Source organism: Hippopotamus amphibius, chromosome 1 (assembly GCF_030028045.1).
Source record: "Hippopotamus amphibius kiboko isolate mHipAmp2 chromosome 1, mHipAmp2.hap2, whole genome shotgun sequence".
Lineage (NCBI taxonomy): Eukaryota > Metazoa > Chordata > Mammalia > Artiodactyla > Hippopotamidae > Hippopotamus > Hippopotamus amphibius.
This window is the reverse complement of record NC_080186.1, coordinates 67,174,859-67,188,057: the sequence shown is the minus strand read 5'-3', so window position 1 is coordinate 67,188,057 and position 13,199 is coordinate 67,174,859. Positions and strand designations below refer to the sequence as shown.

Below are 13,199 nucleotides of genomic sequence, written 5' to 3'. Positions count from 1 at the left end.
AAGGACCCTTTGGGTAGTCTATTGCCTTTAGATTTTTCCAGGTGACATTTTGACAGAGGTCAAATTGTCTGAGTTTCTTAAAGTTCTTTCACTTGGCTCAAGGTGGTGGTAGGATGGAATAAGCAAGTACTCTTCTCTCTCCACTCTTGGGGAAGGAGAAGGAAAAAAGCACAGCACTCCAGAAAATTGTCTCCTAGGCATTTCCATTCTCCAATCTTTTTTGATCAATTCTGCCACATCATTCCTGGGAGGTACATGAGGACTATGAGTTGCTAAATAGGCTGCACTTTCTCCTAGCATGCCCTGTGTGGATGATTTAGCATCCTTTTTTAGAGTGCTCAGGGCGCTTGGCATCTGTTTTTCTCAGCTTTGGAGCTTCTGCCAAAAGACATGGAAAAGTCCCACTTAATATGCCATATATCTTAGAAATATGTGCCAGGGAATGTTCTAAGTTCTTAACCATTTTTTGATGTCATGAATGGATTCCACTGACATTCTGGTAAAGCCTATGGATCCCTTTCTGAAAGTAATGTTTCTATGTGTATAAAACAAAATATGTAGGATTACCAAGGAAACCAAATATATAGGATTACCAAGGAAATCAATTATATGGAAATAAGAATTTTATCCTTGGATCCCACACAGAGGTACAAGTAATCCAAGTTAAAAACTTGTATAAGAATCTTAGGTGGGGAGGGATAAACGGGAGACTGGGATTGACACATACACACTACTGTATATAAAATAAATAACTAATAAGCACCTACTGTCTAGCACAGGGAACTCTTCAATTTTCTGTAATGGCGTATATGGGAAAAGAATCTAAAAAAGAGTGAATATATGTATATGTATAACTGACTCACTTTGCTGTACAGCAGAAAGTAACACAACATTGTAAATCAACTATAATCCAATAAAAATTTTAAAAATCCTAAAAAATGCTTTATAAGAATCTTAGTGCTTTACAGATATTTTTACATTTGTCTTCTCAACGTCCCAGTGAGGAAACTGAGGCACAATGAGTGTAAGTACCTTGCTTAAGGCCATGTACCTAGTAAGTGACATGGCCTTAAGCAAGAAAGAATTCAAACTGTGGCAGTCTGACTCCACAGTATTGTTCAATACTATGCACATAGGATCCACAAATTCACTAATGGCTGATGCAGCAAGTACCTCAGTATTTGAACAATAGTAACAACTAATAGTATTTCATGAATTCCACTCCCTGGTTTGGTAAGCATTACATGATGGCTTTGGTTATCTGGGGGAGGAACAGACCTTTAGAATTAATCCAAGCCCCATTTTTTTTTCCCTTGGCCAGGAGAGCAGAAGATGTCAAGTACATATATGAGAACTTTTTGCTAACATCCATGTGGACCACCCTGTCCTATGGTTTAAGCTACTATTTGTTCAGTTTTCTTTTGCTTCTAGCTAACAGCATCCTACCTGATATATCCAATAATGACTAAGATTGAATATTCTGGTAACCCAGGAGAAGGGAGGCTTGGAGCAAATTACATTGAGCAAAATAAATAAAATAGGGTATTTCTTATTCTCCTGTTAAAGAGCAAAATCCATACCCAGTGTGTAATAATATCTTTCTCATAAAGGTTATTGTGGACCTGAAGGAGACAGTGTTCGTAGGAATGTTGCTTTAAGTGGTAGTCATCATTGCTACTGTTCTTCCCATTAGGCTGAATGTTTGCAAGTTGTGGGAAATAGGGAGGAGGCAGCAGAGAGGAGATTGAGGAATAAATAAACATAGCCTTGCAAATTCTAGGTTCTTCAAGCATCAAGAGCACTATTTACTTTATAAGTGCACAATATTTTCATGTACAACTCTCTGTGCATTTTTAGTTGTTATTCATCTACTAACGTCATACACTGGTATTACCATTCTCCCTATTTTCCATTTCACTAAATGGGAATTCTGAACACTACCAGAAAGCATTGTTCATTCTTGTTTCTTAGATAGGAATAGTAATATGTGCTCTCATGCTTTAGCTATCCTTGCAAAATTATTTTGGCTTTTCACCACAAATATGCTCAGAAATTAGAATTTTGAAATCTGCAGTTCTGTCGGAATGTTTTGGCTCAGGACTGCACATAGAAACAGCATCATTGTTTTTTGTTGTTCTCCCTCCCACCGCATTAGTTTACTGTGTATTAGACAGAACCTCAAAGTCGTCAATACCTTGCCTAACCCCTCAGAGTTGACAGTATTCACATATTCTTTGGTAGCCTAATTCAGTACGAAACGTGGAGAAAAGCTAAAGAGGAACTGAAATCAATAACTTCATCATTAATACAGGATTGGAATGCCTCAACATTAATTTCTTTAAGGGCTGAGGGTCTCCAGTAGAAGTTCTTAATCTGGGACCCGTGGGTGGGTTTGGGGCATTTAACCTTATATATATACGTATATGTTTTTTTGTTTTAATAATATACGAGCGTATTTTTTTAGTAATGTACTTGACATATGGGGAAAAGGCTCCATAATTTTCACCAGATTTGGAGTATGGTCCTAGAGTCCTCAAAAGGTTATGAAATAGGATGCTAGTTCTTGACAGCACTCTAAGAGGATGCAATTCTTCCATTCTACATTTTACATTCACCTGGCACGGCGAGAGCCTCTACCCTCAACAAAAATGGCGCGAGCTGCTTCACACGTAGCCCCTCACGCAGAAAGGCGAGGAGGCCCCCGCCACTTTCTCTCCATCTTCCCACTCCTGACCCCGGAAGGACTCCGCCCCCGGGGCCAGGCTGCGGCTCAGCGCGGGGCTGCGGCTGGGAAGCAGGCGTGGGGCGTATGCGCTTGGCTTGGAGCGCCAGGTACGCGGATCGAGCGAGCGGGCGGGCGGGCGGGCGGGCGAAGGGCCCGGCAGGGTCGCGGCGGGCGCAGGCTAGAGGCGGCTGGGCGGGCGGGAGCGTCGGCCTGTGCCCTCTGGACTCCGAGTGCGGGTGGAAGCACAGCAAGCGGAGGAAGGCCCGCCCGGGAGCGCTGAATCAGGGTGCGCTCGCGACCGCCTGGAGCCCGGGCGAGGGTCGGGGCGGCTGAGCCCAGAGGGAGCCCCATTCCTGGTTCTCTTGGTAAAGAAAAGGGAAGCCCGCAGAGGAGAGCGCGGTAGGGGTGCGGGAGACCTGCGGGAGGGGCAGCTGGTGTGGTCCAAGTTTCTGCAAGAATGTCAGTGGTTTGAGCGGGGAGTGGTTTTTGGATGAGGAAGATTACGCTTTCTTTGAAGGTGCTTTCCGAGATTAGAGAGGTTTGTGGCCTCGGAGCCCTTCTGTAAATAAACTTGTTCAGCATTTATTTTCTGGAGGGAGGACTCCAAAAGGTCTTGCTCGTGCACAGACCCTTATTATTATTATTATTATTATTATTATTATTATTTTATCATTATTGCAAGTAAGCATATTTGCTGTATTTCAGGTATCCTCTCAGAGTTCGGTCGAATAGATTACACTTCACGTCAGAATTTTGGGGATATTTCAAACTTTCGTTCGTGTTTGCATTATAAAGTTCAATTTTAGGGTGTTTAAGAAACAAACTATGACACTTAATTTTCACTCTCCCATGGTTAGAATGGAGAGAAGCGTGTAATATTACACAGTATAATATTTTTGGTGATGTTTTAGACCCCCCCCTCCAAATTCGAATAATCATGAAACTGCCTTCTTGTTTTTTTAAATTAATACTTATGAAAGCAACTGAAATGACTAGTTTTCAAAAGCTATTCAGTTGTTAATGATCAAGTTTGGAATCACTTCCTCAGTGATTTTAAATGAAAGGGAATGAGGTGGTTAGAATGCAAAAATAGACATTTGTCACAATTAAGAAAACCCTGCAGCACATTGAAGTGATTGCTTTATTTTCTTACTCCTCTGCTTAAGAATGTGGAACTCTATTATGGAGAAAATCACTTCGGGTGAATTACTCTCAGTATCTTTTTTTTTTTTAATGCAATAAAATACTTAGTTTTAATGATCCAGGATCTATTTCATTACGAATAGTGTTTCTCAAAAAGAACTTGTTAGGTTTTGGGGAGGGGGAGGGGCGATAAATGTGCTCCCCCTCCTTTTTTTGTGTAACATTTAAAAAAAGTAATACATGTAGGCACTGAAAAGATCAAATATTACAGAAGCACTTATAATGAAACAGTGGTTTCCTGCCCAGCCTCCCTGCATCCCTAGTCTCGTTCCTCAGAAGACTATTTTTCATTTAATTATTTCTTCATAATTTCCTTCGTATTTCTCAATAATCTATCTATATCACAGTTTATTGGTTAGAATAAATATACTTCAGTTAGAACTAAGTATACTGAGCTGAAAAATTGTAATTAGAATATGAGTGAAGGGGGGACTTCCCTCGTGGTTAAGAATCTGCCAGTCAATGCAGGGGACACAGGTTCCATCCCTGCTCCAGGAAAATCCCCCATGCCACGGAACAACCAAGCCGGTGCTCCACAACCATTGAACTTGGGTTCTAGAGCCCATGGGCCACAACTATTGAGCCTATGTGCCACAACTACAGAAGCCTGTGAGTCTAGAGACCGTGCTCGGCCACCACAAGCGAAGCCACCACAATGGGGAGCCCACACACCACAATGAAGAGTAGCCCCCACTTGGTACAACTAGAGAAAGCCCGTGTGCAGCAATGAAGACCCAGTGCAGCCAATAATAAATAAATAAATAAACAAACAAAAGAATATGAGTGAGGGGGAATTAAGTTTACACTCCTTGAGTGTCACTAATAGAGAAAAGGTAAACAGTCAGTAGCAGTAACCCACATTTTGTGTTTGATGTGAAAAGAAACTATTAATCAGTAGTTTTGATAGTTGTCTGAAAAAAAAAACCGGGTGTTATTAACAGAAGGGATTAAGTCTACGAGATATATGCAGAAATAAAGGACTTAAAGTATAGCAAATAAGTTTTTATAGAGGGATTGTTGGTAATTTTAATTTTCTCTTTGGTAGTTTGTACAGCACTATCCAAGGAAAAGAAATATTAAATTTGGTAGAAACAAATTTAGTGGGGAAGTGGGGAAGCCTACTGGGGAAGCTAGTGGGGAAGCCTACTGTTGTACACCAGAAACAATTCTTAAGCTTTTTCCCCACCTATACGAAATATTCCTCAGGACCCATTAATTTTGTGCTCACCACACAGCCTTTTATACTTAATTCAACTCCTTACAATGTCTTATTTCAGAAAGGGTATGTTTTGATAGCATATAAAAGTATTCTTTCACTAGATAGTATATTTCCTTGTCATAAATGAACAAATTTGTAAACTAATTTATATCAGTACTATGTGAATTTGTTTAGTGTGTATGCAGCTGGGTACACTGATAAAATTGAGTTTCTGGCTCTACAAAGCATAGACCCAGACCCTGAACCATCGTGTTTTTATCAACGTTCTGCTACCTTTTAGGGCCTCTCTCAGTGATGACTGCCTTCTCTGTGGACAACCGATGTTTCTTTCTTTGGTTTCAATAGAAATAGACATTAAAACAATATTAAAATTTCCTAGCATGTATGTGTCATTTCTTTTAAGAGCTTTAAAATGGGACGGCAGGATCAACTGTACTCTAATATAAAATAAAAATTTTTTAAAAATGGGACAGTAGGAGAATAAATGCATGAGTTATGAAGTTCAGTGAGCATTGAGGTTCATTTCTAGCCCCTAGAGTCAAGATTCCAATCAAATTTCTTTCAGTTACCCCTCCCCCTGCTGTTATTGGAAGGAAATAAGTGGGAAGAGAAATATTTTAAATTATTGTTTAAAAGCCAAAACATTTATTTAACCAGAAAAGAGAGAATCTAGAACCTGCAGTTTTCTAAGGAAAATTTACTACCTGAACTCAAAGTTCAGATCTAACTCATTTTCTTTTGGCTACTTTGGTGATTAATAAACTTTTAGCTCAAGTAAATTTGGCTCAGAATGGTATTTTTCTTCAGGTTAGTGTAATATTATGATTAATTAAGTGCAAAAAAAAAGCTGTTTAAAAAGAGTTAAATTTTCAATTTGTATCTTTCATTTGTAGAATAACCAGAAATCTTTGTGACTAATTATTTTGTGTTTCATTTACTGAAGATTAGAAGAGGAGTCATGTCAGAAGAAGCAGTAAGCGAATCACAGTTTTCCTTGAAGACAGCAGCACTAAGAGTGTTTGATCTTCCTCTGTCTTGGTACTATTCTCTCTGCCAGGTAAAAAAGAAAAAAAAAAGAAATACGAAGTTGAATAAGTTTATTGCTCAGAGCATATTGTGTTTACAGTATTTAAATTTCATTTGGGGTTTTAAATGGTTCAGAGTGTTTATTAGTTTAAAACTTGGCTTTTATTTATTTCATCTTTTTCTTGTTATCGTGTTAACTAATTTTTTTTAAATTAATTAATTAATTTAATTGGCTGTGTTGGGTCTTTGTTGCTGCACGTGGGGTTTCTCTAGTTGTGAGGAGCCAGGGGCTACTCTTCATTGTGGCACACGGGCTTAGTTGCTCTGCAGCATGTGGGATCTTCCTGGGGTAGGGATTGAACCCGTGTCCCCTGCATTGGCAGGCAGATTCTTAACCACTGCGCCACCTAGGAAGTGCCTGTGTTAACTCTTGAAAGGGGTTGTATTACTTAAAAAAAAATCTTCCTACCTTAAGTGAATTTACACAGTCTATTAAAATTATTTTCAGAGAATTATGTTATTCAGACTTGCTGTCACTATTACAGTCCTTTAACTTTTATTTTATTTTATTGTGGTAAAATATGTATAACATAAAATTTACCATTTTAACCATTTTTAAATGTGCAGTTCAGTAGCATTAGGTACATTGACACTATTGTGCAACCAGTCTTCAGAACTCTTCATCTTGCAAAAGTGGAGCTCTAGAGCCACTAAACAGCAATTCTTTATACCGCCTCCCACCAGCTACTGGCAACCACCATCTATTCTGTCTCTTTGAATTTGACTACGCATAAGTGGAGTTGTATAGTATTTGTCTTTTTGTGACTGGCTTATTTCACTTAGCATAATGTTTTCAAGGTTCATCCATGCTGTAGCATGTGTTGGAATTTCCTCTTTCCCAAGTTGAATAATATTTGATTTTTTGAATATCCCACATTTCGTTTATTCATTCATTCATTGCTGGAACTTGGGTTGGTTCTACCTTTTGGCTCTGTGTATAATGCCGCTGTGAACATGACTGTACAAGTATCTATTCAGGTTCCTGCTTTCAGTTCTGCAGTTAGGGAAATAGAAGATTAGAATTACCATATACCCAGAAGTGAAATTTCTGGATCATATGGTAATTCTATTTTTAATTTTTAGAGGAATTGGCATACTGTTTACGATCGTGGTTGCACCATTTTTTATTTCTACCAACACTGCCCAAGGATTCCAATTTCTTCATATCCTTGCCAACACTTTTCTGTTTTTTCAGTAGTAGCAGCTCTCATGGTAGTGAGTTGATATCTCATCATGGTTTTGATTTGCATTTCCCTAATTAGTCACATTGAGCATCTTTTCACTTGCTTACTATTCATTTGTGTATGTTATATAGAAACAGGGCCCCCCCCCCCCCCCCCCCCCCGCCTTTCTTTTTTTCTTCTTCGGGCTGTGCTGCATGGCCTGCAGGATCCTAGTTCGCTGACCAGGGATTGAACTCAGGCCCTGGCAGTGAAAGCGCCAAGTCCTAACCACTGGACTGCCAGGGAATTCCCAATCCTTTTATTTTTAATATCTGCTTCTAATGCAGTTTACACTCCATTGTAGTAAATAAAAAGATACATATAGAAAATAGTATTTATTTCACTAAACTTAAACACTGAATTTTATCAAATCTAAGATGATCATTTTTCACATATCAACATTTCTAAAACTTGCTTACATCTTAAAATGAATAGTATCTTAGATTGATAAAGTATAGTATAATTTTATTTGTCTCTCTTTTTTTTTTTTTTGGCTGCGCCGTGTGGCAGGGATCAAATCTGTGCCCCTTGCGGTGGAAATGCAGGGTCTTAACCACCGGACTGCAGGGAAGTCCCTTAGTATAATTTGATAATAGGAGAGGATGTTACATAGATGAGATGTATGAGAATAATACTAGTTAGTGATCACTACGTTTAAGACATTAGTTAGGTCTTTTTTACATATACATAATGTCTCTAATCATTAAAATAACGGTAGAATTTCTATATCACCTCCATTTCATAGATCTGGCAGCTTTTTAACAGCTTAATTAACTAGTCTAAAATTGCGTATATAATATGGGATTTGAACTTTCATTTCTTTGATCCCGAAACCCATTTTCTCTCTTTTTCTTTCTTTCTTTTCCTTTTTAGGATTACATGATTAAAAGAAAATTTGAAAAATACAGAAAGGAATTAAAGAGAAAATAAAAATTGCCAACAACTCCTCTATAAAAGTTTATTGGCTATACTTTACTTAGGTCTTTTATTTCTGCATATATCTCTCTGCTTCCCAATCCCTCACTCCCCACCTCCCTGTCCCCCTCATTTGAGATTATAAAGTTGTATATTTTAAGCATTTTCTGTCATAAAAAATGCTTCATAAGTATAGATGTACTATATTGAATATTTCTCTATCTTTGAGTTTTGGGGTTGTTTCAGCAGTTCACTATTTATAAATCTTTTCCAATATTTAGGTTTTTTATTAAGGTAGATTCCTGGAGATGAAAATTTTTTTTAAAATAAATAAATTTGTTTGTTTGTTTGTTTGTTTATATTGGCTCCGTTGGGTCTTTGTTGCTACACACAGACTTTCCCTAGTTGTGGAGAGCAGGGGCTACTCTTCATTGTGGTGTGCGGGCTCCTCTTTGCTACGTTGCACGGACATCTCATTACTGTGGCTTCTCTTGTTGTGGCGCACAGGCTCTAGGCATGCAGGCTTCAGTAGTTGTGGCACATGGGCTTAGTTGCTCCTCGGCATGTGGGATCTTCCTGGAGCAGGGCTCAAACCTGTGTCCCCTGCATTGGCAGGCAGATTCTTAACCACTGTGCTACCAGGGAAGCTGGAGGTTAAAATGTTGAGTCTAAGTGTTTGGTATTTATTCTTTTTTTTTTTTAATAAATTTATTTATTTTATTTATTTATTGGCTGTGTTGGGTCTTAGTTGCTGCACACAGGCTTTCTCTAGTTGCTGTGAGTGGGGGCTACTCTTCATTGCGGTGCACAGGCTCCTCATTGTAGTGGCTTCTTTTGTTGTGGAGCATGGGCCCTAGGTGCATGGGCTTCAACAGTTGTGGCACATGGGCTCAGTAGTTGTGGCTCATGGGCTCTAGAGCACAGGCTCAATAATTGTGATGCACGGGCTTAGCTGCTCCGTAGCATGTGGAATCTTCCCAGGGCAGGGCTTGGACTTGTGTCTCCTGCATTGGCAGGCGGATTCTTTACCCTGCACCACCTAGGAAGTCCGGTATTTATTCTTTTATTCATTTATGTTAGCACACCATTTGGATGACATTTAAAAAGACCAGCAACAAGACATAGCAGCACTCACTGTGTAAAACACTGTGTTGGAGATTTTATATTAGTTACACTTACAAACTCTTTAATCCTTACAATGATCCTAAAGTAATATTATTCTTTAAAATTTATTATTTGAATAGCTAATACATTTACATGGTTCAGAAATCAAAACTACACACACACATGTATATACATGGAGATGTTTTATTTTATCTCAAACCGTATCCACTTTTTGGGGTAACCATTTAGATTACTTGAATATCTTTCAGGGTTTCTTTATTGAGATAATCAGCAGAAGCAATTGTATATTCTTCTTTTCTTCTCTTTCTTACAGAAGAAGGTAGCATACTGCTTATGTTCTTGCTTTTTTTGTACTTAAAAAATTTCCTGGAGATTTTTCCATGTTAATATATGTATTGTTTTTTTTTTTTTAATTCCTACAGCTACTTGATGTTTCTATACTTGGACTGTTGGGTTATTTCTGATCTTGTTCATTGCAAACAATGCTATAATGAATAAGCTTGATATACTTCAGTTCACACAGGTACAGGTATAGGATGAATTTTTAGTCTTTGGATTTCTAGGTCAAAGAGTAAATGTATTTAAATTTTGATAGATACTGCTAAATTTCCTTCCATGAGGATGGTATTGTTTTGCACCCCCCAAAGCTTTGGGATTTTTGCCAGTTATTTTTGTGTATTTAGTCCAAACTGATTCTACTGTATGGCCTGCTTTTCAATCCTAGCAGTAATCTTCCGAGGCCAGGACTGTTGTCCACTTTATGCCATGGAATACTTAAAAAAATAATATAAAGAATCATTTCAGGTAAACTTAAGGATACATTCTCTACTCTCAGTCATGGTATTGAGTATTCAAAACTCATTTCATGTTGTGAAATGCACCGAGGTGGGTCAGCAACCTATAGCCTGTGGGCCAAGTCAAGGCCGCTGCCTGTTTTTACAAGTAAAGTTTTATTGGAACACAGTCATCCTCATTTTTTAATGTATCATCTGTGACTTTCTGTGCTACAGTAGCAGAGTTAAGTGGTCGCAATAGAGACTGTATGTTCCACAAGCCTAAAATTTTTACTACCTGGCCTTTACCAAAAAAGTTTGTTGGCCCTGTACTAAGAGCAGGCTATAGTTTGAATAGCATCAAAGGACCAAGAAAAGACCAAGGAAAAGCTCAGAGTACTTGTTTGGACAGTTCTGTAGCTTTAGAATTATAATGATGTTTTATGAAAAAAAATATGAAAATTTTTGCTCATTAGTTCAACCTCCAAAAATTGACAATCCATGTTGGATGCTATTCAGTTATATAATTAATTGCATAGTGAGAAATGTCATCAGCGTGGCTGAAGTAGTTTCAGCACGTGGTGCATAGCATGTATGGATTTAAATACATCTTATATGATGTGTTTTGATTTATAGATTTAAACAGATCTTCTGTGATGTATTTTGATTCACATTCCAATGCTGTGGAATTGTGTGATCTTTGGCAAATACCTTAACTTCGTTAAAGCCAATTTGTATCATCTTATGAAAAGAACCGAAAAGCATAGTGCCTGTCACACAGTAAAGATGAGTGAGCACTCCAGTAAATGTTAACTCCTATTTTATTTTCTTGTGTCATTTATTTCAAGAATGATAAACATTTTCCAGGTATTTTTTTCTTTCATTTAATGAATACATACTCTAAATAAAATACCTGTCTTTTGCTTCTGTGGTCTCTTTAAGAATTACTTGGGTGTATTACTATGTATCATGTTAATACAAGCAGACTCTGTTTTTCAGTTGGAAACCACAAGTGAAGTGGTAGGTAAATAGTTTAGTTGATTCTTCAAATTCAGAGTGTTGAATGGAAATGGCTAAGAATTAACTAAGCACTAAAAAATAAAAATCTGTCTAAATGTAGCATGGTATCCTGAGTTGGCCTTAGAATAGAAAAAGAACATTAGTGGAAAAACTGGTGAAAACAGAATAAGGTCTGTAGTTTAGTTAATATTGTACTAATGTTAATTTCTCAGTTTTGACAACAGTACTATGATTATGTAAGATGTTACTATTAGAGAAGAACTGAGTGATATGGGAACTTTCTCTACTATCTTTGCAACTTTTCTATAAGTCTAAAATTATTTCAAAATAAGGCATTTGTTTAAAAAAATGTTTTAATTAAAATAATAAGAGCGTACATTTTTGGAATGTATACTCTGTCAGATATTACTCTACATATGTTATCTCCTTTCACAACAACCCTGTGAGGAGGATGTTATTATTCTCATTTGTCCAGAGTTCACACTTAGCATGTGACTTGTGATGTGTTCCAGTATCAGAGAGATTCATTCAAACTATGTTCATTGAGTATCTACTCTGTTTCAATTGATATAAAGTGGTGAGCAAGATCTAGACATAATCCCTGGCCTTATTGAGCTTCGAACTTCAAAAAGGCTCTTAGAGCCCCCCCCCAAAAAAAGTGTGTTAATTACTGTGTTAAAGGAATAGATCAACTTAGTTCTAGTTAGAAGTTTATGCTGAATAAAGGGAAAAAGGTTATTGGAGCAGGAGACTTGTGTGTGGCTGAACAGCTATTCTCTGTCTCCAGAGAACGTTAGATCGGGGGGAGACTTGACAGGAACTTTCAACAGTGGCATCAGGTTATGGAGTGGGGAGGACTGTGAAATCTGAGCACAAGGAACAATGTCTTATTCCTTTCTTTCTATTCTCAGTGTTTGGCCCATAAGTTGGTTCTCAGTTCATGTTGAATGAATAGGACATGTGTCTAGTTTCCATTTGGCTGGAAGTGAGGAAATGGACTGTATCATCTCGAAAAGCCCCTCAGAGTTAGGGACTCTAGGATGCTGTATTTTCAGGGTTCCAGGCAATGATAAAGGAAGTAATTGACTTTCCTCTGGAGAAAAAAGAAGTAATGGAATGAGAAGTGATAGGCAGGAGTAATAGAGACTTTCAAACCTTTTGTCATCTAGATACTTGTGTTAAAAATCTTTTCCCTGGAATGTTACCTTATTTTTGTATGGAAGGATTTCTTTTTTCATGATATTAGGACTGTAAGTTGTAATGGATCTTTTATGCAAAAATAATATTTAACATATACACAGAACTTGGATCTTGATAACAGTGAATTGATTTATATTGTATTTCAATTCATATTAATAAAGCACGTTATATTCCTGACGGTAGTTTTAATTTTGTATTTATGTCTCCTAATAGTTCTCGAATTTCAGTGCCCTAGGATGTAGCAGAACTGACAATTTAAGAACACATGATCGCTTAGCTGTGGCTGGGCCTGTGTTAATAGATCATTTCCTCCCTCTCTCCCTCCCTTCCCTCTACACCGCTTATGGGATCTCAGTGAAAGTGCTGAATCCTAACCACTGGTCTACCAGGGAACTCCCAATAGATTGTTTTTTTTAGTGGAGGTCTTAATTTTGTTATCTTACATTTGCTTATGCAGTAAATACTAATTTTTATATTTGATATAAGAAGACTTTTGGGGGATAATGAGATCATGGTAGTTCATAAAATATAATGAAAAGTAAGGTGTTGATAATAGTGCTATTTTTAGAATTTATTTTATTATTGGATGTTTAGGATCCAAATTCCAGGAACTGGTTTTTTTCCCCCCTGAATCACATTTGGTTGCTGTGAACACTGGAGTTATGGTTCCAGAGGGAAAAACATAGAAATGGAAAGAAATAAATATTTGG

General features: G+C 37.6%; 1 protein-coding gene across 3 annotated transcripts in view; it reads left to right on the top strand.

Moving 5' to 3' along the window:
• The first annotated feature begins 2,771 nt into the window (after window positions 1-2,771).
• Window positions 2,772-13,199, top strand: part of MIGA1 (mitoguardin 1) — an 86,075-nt gene continuing 75,647 nt past the window's right edge. For 2 of the 3 annotated variants that reach the window (XM_057715621.1, XM_057715604.1), the window contains exons 1-2: window positions 2,772-2,832; window positions 6,091-6,204. In XM_057715621.1, coding sequence (XP_057571604.1) covers window positions 6,106-6,204 — 99 coding nt within the window. In that variant the 5' untranslated portion in view covers window positions 2,772-2,832; window positions 6,091-6,105. Of the gene's footprint in view, window positions 2,833-2,963; window positions 3,091-6,090; window positions 6,205-13,199 lie in introns of those variants that run through there. The other variant, XM_057715612.1, reaches the window with a different exon arrangement.